The following is an 8,843-nucleotide window of genomic DNA, read 5'->3' on the forward strand; positions in this document are numbered from 1 at the left end:
TAAAAATAATGATATATCAAAGAGAATAATCATATGGAGAACGCATATCACTAGAGCGGACCTTTCCGAACTTCTCACTGCAATGTTCGCGCAGAAATTTGACCTAATATTCGGTTTCGATCATCAATAACTGTAAACAACCAAAGCACGCATTATCTTTTTACTATATCGTCGTTTAAAATTTATAAAATATATATGTATGAATATGATTAAAAAATAAAATTACTTACAATTAGACCGAATGCGCATAAGGAAACTTATTTATACTAAGAAAATAATATTTGACACGTTTTGTTCGGAATTCGGCTAAGTCACGAGGCACCGAAAGCCTCGTTCAAACATCGCGCCCGTCTCGCGCTCAATCAAGCAGCAAATACGGAGCGCGAGGCTGGTACACACAATCGATGTGTGTCGACACGCGCTCGAATCGACCGCGAGCGTCGATATCTCGCGCGCGTGAGCAAATTACATCGGTAAAATCGAACTCGGAGCCCGCGATTCGCCTACGCAAGGCGATCGAGGAGCGAGAAGCCAATTAAATAAAAAACGAGGCTTTTAACGGTCTGTGCTTCTGGATTCATCTCATCTTTGCAGGCTCACTTCCACTCCGGATGAGCGAGAGCATTCGAGAAGCTTCTCGAAGTTTCTAGAGGGATCCAAAAGCACCGACACTATATAAGCGCCGAATTTGCGCGGGCCGCTCGCTTCTCGAAAGGTGCCTGCTCGAGTTTAGTCGCATACTGTGCACGTGTTTCGATACCTTACGCGAGTCAAGGAGTCGCTTGCTCCTAGCACCTGAAACAATAAACGCACTGTGTTAATACGTGAATATTGTAAATACTTGTAGATAAATAAAGTTTAGTGTGACAGTGAAATATAATACTTAGCCTTTCTGCTTCTTCTTTCCATCGCGAAGAACGCGTGCCGAAACACGTTTGTAATTTCAAACGCAGAACTGTTAATTTGATAAATATACGAGTATACATACTATGTGTCAATAAGTCATTAACAGACGGTTGTAAATTATTTTTATCACTATTACTTTCAATGTGTTCAGCATTTGTCTAAAAAATACATATTTCATAACTTTAACTTTTATAGTTTATTTCTCCCCTCGGGGTTTAGGTATACAATTCTACTTTTACAATATCTCTGTCTTAACCTAATGCAACGCACGCCGCTCTATTCCACGCACTCTCTCGCAAGTCACGCAACGCCAGTTATCTCACGCATTTTCCTTTGCCATATCTCACTTCTTACTCTCTCGCAATTTTTCGCTTCCGTCCCTACATATCTTATTGCTTCCTCTTTCTACGCATCGCATCTCCACGTAGTTCTGTACCTCGCACACCAATCTCCTCACAATCTTCGTCCTTCATTCTTGTCTGTTCACACACCTCAATCTCTCATTTACTTCCAACCGTCTCCATTCTCTCTCCTCTCCGTGGCTTCCGTTTCTCTTTCCATTTCTCTTTCTATTCCTCTTTTCCCATTCTCTCTCCACGCTCCTTCCTCTCTTCCTCTCCCTCCCTCTTCTTTTCCTCTCCTTCTTCACCCCTTTCATTTATTCTTCTCCCTCCCCCTCCTCTCCTAAAATCCTGAAGCATGCCACTTGCCAACTTTCTTCCTCCTCCCCCCTGTTTCTACATCTTTCCCAAACATGTTCCCATGTTTCCCTTTCTCCTCCGCATAATCTACATTTCTTTTCCTACTCTTTTCCTCAATATCTTCCTTTTTTCATCTTGTTTCCCAGTCTAAACCTCGCTATTCTCCTCTATCTACTCTCCCCCCATCCTTTCTTCAAATATAATGATACTCCTCTTTCTTTTAAAGTGATTTTATGTATAAAAAGTGATTTTATACATAAAATCACTTTTCTTTCGCAAGTACACTTATAGTTTTACCATGCTTGATGAACTGTGTGCAAGTGCTATCGGATCACCGCAATTGTTGATGCTGTCAGGTATTAGACCAGCAAAACATCTTACTAAACTAGGCATAGACGTAGTAAAAGATGCGCCAGTCGGCGAGAACCTTATGGATCATGCGGCCTTTTTTGGATTAACGTGGACAATAAACGTACCGTTAAATTTAATGCTATACGATACTTTCAATCCTCTTAAAAATCCATTTGTATCGGAATATTTAAACAAACAAACGGGACCATTAACGATGTCAGGCAGATGCGAGGCCCTTGGTTTCATCAATAAAAAACAATCAGAAAAAGATAAAGGTTTACCGGATATCGAACTATTGTTTAACGCCGTTACAATAAAAGATTTTCTTCTTCCAAAAATTTTACTTAATCTTAAAGACGCAATATTTCAACAATGGTCCAAGTACCAAAACTGTTACGGTTGGAGCGTTCTGGTAATATTGTTAAAACCAAAAAGCCGTGGTAGAACAACGTTATTAGCTAATGATGTTAATGTTAAACCAGAAATTGTGCCAAATTATTTCGACGACCCAGACGACGTAAAACCCATGATCGCAGGTATTAGAACTGCGATACGCCTTGGTCAAACGAAAACAATGCAGACGTTTGATTCTCAATTGATAAATATTACTTGTACAGAATGTAATAAGTACAAATATGATTCTGATACTTATTGGGAATATGTAATAATGATAATAACTACCACGCTTTATCATCCTTGCGGCACTTGTAAAATGGGACCTAGTGGAGACCCAACTGCTGTCGTCGACCCCAGATTAAAGGTATTTACTTAAAAAAAAAAAAGAATGAATTAAAGTAAAAATATTTACTTCAAAAGAGATTTTGAAAACATTCAGATGTTGAAAGGGAAAATTAAAGAAATAACTTTATTATAAGGAGAAGAAAGCCTCATGTGTTATAATTTTTAATTTAAACTTTATTTTTCCGATTTCGATTAGTGGGATTATTGTTTCATTGTTATGCCGGTAAGATTATTCTCATTAAAGCAAAAGATAGACTTTTCTTTTGATAAATCAAACGTTACGAACGTTGATTTACGAACTGTTGATTTATCAAAAGAAAAGTCTATCTTTTGCTTTAGCAATTATGTAAAATAAGGAGTTACAATATTAATAATGATGTATTTAAATTTATAAGCTAAAGTGAACATTATAAGTTGTTTAATCGTTAATCGGAGCGCTTAGTGTTACAATTACTTATTTGCAATAATAGGTATAATCTAATTTTCCTTGATCCCAAGATTATCCTAGCAATGTTTATAATTTCATTTAGGTATTCATTTATTCGTAACTTTTATTTAAATTTAAAGAGTTTATATGTCTAGGATTATCTTGCGCTCATGTGGTCAATTATTTAAATTTTTATTATCCTGAGCTTATCTCAATAGTATTTACGTGGTTTATTAAGTAAAAATTTCTATTTATTTACTTATTTATTGTTTTATGTAGAATAAGGCACGTTTATATAAGATTAACTCAGGGTTGTGGTAATCTATTGCGCTTACAAATAAAAATCAACGTATCTTGTTAGCAATGTTGACATAATCGTATAATTATCGTGAATTTAATGACTCCAACTTATAGGAAACAGTAACTTATAGATTCGACCTTTTTACGATATAAAAAAAAAAGTATATAATGTGCATACTGTTAAGTACAAAAAATTATAAAAATAGTCTACAATTATTCAATATTTTTTTTTTTGCTAATCTAATTAACTATTTCTTGCGTTACGCTAGGTAGTGCGTTATTTATGATTTCCTGGACCCGCTCGGCGCAACCCATGCGGATCAGTAGTTCCTGCGGGTTGTTCATTTCTTCGTCACCCCCGCATTTTAATTCAAGTGAGATAGTCGCCGCGTCCTTCCTCACGGGTCGGAGGATTCTCATCCACCCCTCCCGCTTTTCTGGTAATAGACGAGCGAGTTCACGGGCCCTTCGGGATCATCTCGCCTTTTCGTCGGTTGGCTGTACGTGGGCAAGCCCACACGGAAAAGCTTCCCACTGGGAGATTTGGCCGGATCCATTAAAGTTTTATCCAGATCGCTTCTTTCCAGAGAAAAAGAATAAAAAACAGTATGCCTACATTTCGTTCAGCTCTGGACGGAGAAACTGTGTAGGCCAGAAATGCGCTCAACTTGAACTGAAAATCTTAGTGGTTGCTATTCTCAGAAAATGGAAAGTAGAAAGCGAAAGAACAATGGACACGATCCAATACGGTGAAGTTATCGTTTTGGCACCCTGCGAGAAATTTCGATTTACGGGTTTCGATGTACAAGTATTATTGGCACTACGACTTCATGATCTTTCGGAAGGATAATATGGTCACTTAAAATAAAAAAAGTGACTTAACTATGGATTGCATTTGCCTCGATTAATAATACACGAGATACATAATAAAAAACATTTATTTTTTGTATTGATATAATCGCTTTTGTGGTCTAAAAATTAAACTTTTATGTGAGATTATAATGTTACTTTTACAATCTTGCAATAGTATAATTCAAGTATAATTGTTAATCTGAAAGATTATCTACGAGTATTTTTAGAAGAATTACTTTAATTTTTTTAACAAAAAGAATAATAAGAACATTATTTACAAAGTTTTATAAGTGCCAAACCTTAAAAGATTACTTTCAAAAAGATTATTACATTTAATTGATTTTCAAACAAATTTAAATGTTTACAAAACAAATTCTTTAAGATTTTTTTCTTAACTAATAAGTTAAATGTCTTACCTAATTTTACTTCTTGTATTAGTTTTTTCGAGATTACAGGTACACTCGGAAATATTCGATGCGTCTCTTCTATAACTCTGTTGAGATACTTTGAGTTCTTCAGCTGCTCTTCAGTAGTTGAGGTCTCCAAATCTCTAAAAACCTCTTCATGTTCTTCGTGAACTTTTTCCTGGTGATCGAGATTATTGCTCAAGAGAAAGAGTGTCCAACATACAGCTACTGCAGTTGTGCCGTGTTCTTGTTATTATTTTCATATTATTTTACAATTGTATAAATACATTATTGAGTGATATAAGAGAAAATTTTATATTAAGATAATTGGAAAAATTTAATTTTAATTTTGGATATTATCGCCCTCATAATCGTGTCAACATTTGCTCTCAACTCATTATCAGTCATAAGAGTGTCGTCTTTTGCATTTTCCTCTAATAATAGATCTAGGAATGTTATTTTCTTCTTCTTATCTAATACAACACATTTTATTAAATAAAACAAAAATACGTCAAATGTATGCTGCATAATTATAATTTACAATAATACCTATATTATTATCCTTATTTTCAAGTTTGGTTAGGTCAGTTTTTGAATGTCGTTCAAGCTTTTTCTTTTCTATCACCTAGAATTTACCATGTTTATTGTAAATGTGTGAATTCTTAAATAATGTGTAAAAAATTTAAACACTATTACTGTTTTAAATCTATTCTTTCTTCTACCTCATCCCCAATTTTATGCACTATTTTAAGTGTTGATTTATATTGTCTTCCTGCAGGCGTTAAATAATACAGCCAGTCAATCTAAAGCCACGATTAAAACATTCGAGTCATTGTTAATTTGGCTATTCTAAACGTATCAAAATACGATTGGCATTTTATTGAGGTGGAAGCAAAATTTAACACAAGTATGTCATTCTTGAAGAATATCATTATAGCGGAAAAAAAAGGTGAACTATTGCGATAGATGCGAAGTGGGTTGGAGGTAGTGGGGATCTCGTTAGTCATTCAAATTTAGAGATTATATCCAAAATTAAATATAGTTACCAGAGTATAATAGTGCAATGGTTTGCTCCACAAATAAGTTCAATTTCTGGTTGGTTGTGATTCATAGATTTCCGCCATTATGCGCAACGGTTCACCTTTCTTTTTACATTATGGATAGCGTAATACACCAATGTTGTGCGAAAATTGAAATTATATGCAGGGTCTTCCAAAAGTGTTAAAACCATTTAATATTTTGAAAACTAATAGCGAATTCCATTAGACTGCACTAGTGCGCATTGATGCATATTAAAGCCGCTGTACACTGATCTAATCTCATTTAAAAATAAAATATCTTGAATAATAATATATATATTTTACCAAGTAGCATAATAAAATATCAAATAAGTATTTCACAATTTAATCTATTTACATATTTATGTTAATATATATCGTTCATCAATTAGTGTACAGCGGTTTTAATGTGCACCAGTGCTCACTAGTGCATCTAACCAAATTCGCTATAAGCAATTTCGAAAGAATTGATTCAGATAAAAATTACAGGATTTAAAACAATCTATTTATGATCCTATCATTCTAATCTTGTATAGCGTTACTAAGGTCAAATGAAGATTACATACATTTTTTTAAATTGAATTTTTTACTTTTAGAATTTAATTCTAGAATCAAATAGCTGATGTCAAGAGTTTTTCAAAACATTATAACAAATTTAATTTTTATTTTGTACTTTCCGAGTTATGCAGCTTGAAAGTCATTATATACTTATAAGCCTCAAACTCGGTAAGTACTTAATGAATACTAACTTTATTATAAGTGTGTCGAAAAGTTATTGACATCAGTTATTAGATTTTGGAATAAAAAATAGAGCGTTTTGTTTAATGTAATCATTGTAACCTTGATTTGACCATGGCAACACCACCCAAAATCAAAATGATAAGATCAGTAAATAGATCTTTTTAAACCCTACAACTATTGTCTGAAATTCTTTCGAAACAATTCTTTCGAAAATGCTTATTTTCTGAAATATTAAAGGGTTTTCATACTTTCGAAAGACCCGCTAAAATTGATTTTTAACATTATTAAGTATTAAAATACTAAGTGTTTTATTAACAATAGCAATATAAAAATTTTGGAACTGACTCCTGTATTACTGTTATATATTCGGCTTGAACTCTTCCTTGAACACGTAAATTCATACCCATCTGCAAAATAATAATTTATATTTTTGTTACCTTTACTACGTCGTTTATAAAGTTATATTCAAACTTAATATTTATTACTTGTAAATACAACAATAAGGTCTGCTTTCTTAATTAGAAAATTTTGCTAAATAAAAATTTAGCGCGTCAAAGTGCCGCGCAACGACCAAAATCTTTCACGCAAATTTAGTAGTAGATATCACTCACCATTCGTATTCGTACGCGTGCTTCAAAGGCTTATGCAAGTTCTAACTACTCACACATGTACAACTTTGTTGAAAATATTGAGTATACTGGTCATCAGCTGGAAATGCGCACTTTTTATAAATTCGCATTGAAGAGGGGAGTGCTGATGATATGTCACCAGTCTTGTTTATGCAACCTTGATGGTTATCTCTTAAACTGCGTAACATGATAACATAGCAACCAAAACTTGCCGGAATATTGTTGCCCTTTCGTGAATTTAAGTATGTAAAAATAATGATATATCAAAGAGAATAATCATATGGAGAACGCATATCACTAGAGCGGACCTTTCCGAACTTCTCACTGCAATGTTCGCGCAGAAATTTGACCTAATATTCGGTTTCGATCATCAATAACTGTAAACAACCAAAGCACGCATTATCTTTTTACTATATCGTCGTTTAAAATTTATAAAATATATATGTATGAATATGATTAAAAAATAAAATTACTTACAATTAGACCGAATGCGCATAAGGAAACTTATTTATACTAAGAAAATAATATTTGACACGTTTTGTTCGGAATTCGGCTAAGTCACGAGGCACCGAAAGCCTCGTTCAAACATCGCGCCCGTCTCGCGCTCAATCAAGCAGCAAATACGGAGCGCGAGGCTGGTACACACAATCGATGTGTGTCGACACGCGCTCGAATCGACCGCGAGCGTCGATATCTCGCGCGCGTGAGCAAATTACATCGGTAAAATCGAACTCGGAGCCCGCGATTCGCCTACGCAAGGCGATCGAGGAGCGAGAAGCCAATTAAATAAAAAACGAGGCTTTTAACGGTCTGTGCTTCTGGATTCATCTCATCTTTGCAGGCTCACTTCCACTCCGGATGAGCGAGAGCATTCGAGAAGCTTCTCGAAGCTTCTAGAGGGATCCAAAAGCACCGACACTATATAAGCGCCGAATTTGCGCGGGCCGCTCGCTTCTCGAAAGGTGCCTGCTCGAGTTTAGTCGCATACTGTGCACGTGTTTCGATACCTTACGCGAGTCAAGGAGTCGCTTGCTCCTAGCACCTGAAACAATAAACGCACTGTGTTAATACGTGAATATTGTAAATACTTGTAGATAAATAAAGTTTAGTGTGACAGTGAAATATAATACTTAGCCTTTCTGCTTCTTCTTTTCATCGCGAAGAACGCGTGCCGAAACACGTTTGTAATTTCAAACGCAGAACTGTTAATTTGATAAATATACGAGTATACATACTATGTGTCAATAAGTCATTAACAGACGGTTGTAAATTATTTTTATCACTATTACTTTCAATGTGTTCAGCATTTGTCTAAAAAATACATATTTCATAACTTTAACTTTTATAGTTTATTTCTCCCCTCGGGGTTTAGGTATACAATTCTACTTTTACAATATCTCTGTCTTAACCTAATGCAACGCACGCCGCTCTATTCCACGCACTCTCTCGCAAGTCACGCAACGCCAGTTATCTCACGCATTTTCCTTTGCCATATCTCACTTCTTACTCTCTCGCAATTTTTCGCTTCCGTCCCTACATATCTTATTGCTTCCTCTTTCTACGCATCGCATCTCCACGTAGTTCTGTACCTCGCACACCAATCTCCTCACAATCTTCGTCCTTCATTCTTGTCTGTTCACACACCTCAATCTCTCATTTACATCCAACCGTCTCCATTCTCTCTCCTCTCCGTGGCTTCCGTTTCTCTTTCCATTTCTCTTTCTATTCCT

At 35.1% G+C, this 8,843-nt stretch overlaps 1 protein-coding gene across 1 annotated transcript; it reads left to right on the forward strand.

The window, feature by feature from the left end:
• Positions 1-1,905: 1,905 nt before the first annotated feature.
• On the forward strand, positions 1,906-2,730 carry LOC120357972 (glucose dehydrogenase [FAD, quinone]-like). The gene has a single exon (XM_039450144.1). The coding sequence runs from the start codon at positions 1,906-1,908 to the stop codon at positions 2,728-2,730; it is 825 nt and encodes a 274-aa protein (XP_039306078.1).
• Positions 2,731-8,843: the final 6,113 nt, after the last annotated feature.

Source organism: Solenopsis invicta, chromosome 1 (assembly GCF_016802725.1).
Source record: "Solenopsis invicta isolate M01_SB chromosome 1, UNIL_Sinv_3.0, whole genome shotgun sequence".
Classification (NCBI taxonomy): domain Eukaryota; kingdom Metazoa; phylum Arthropoda; class Insecta; order Hymenoptera; family Formicidae; genus Solenopsis; species Solenopsis invicta.

Bases quoted from the DNA above. Each gene is read 5' to 3' on its own strand.
- LOC120357972 (XM_039450144.1), top strand. From the start codon at position 1,906: ATGCTTGATGAACTGTGTGCAAGTGCTATCGGATCACCGCAATTGTTG.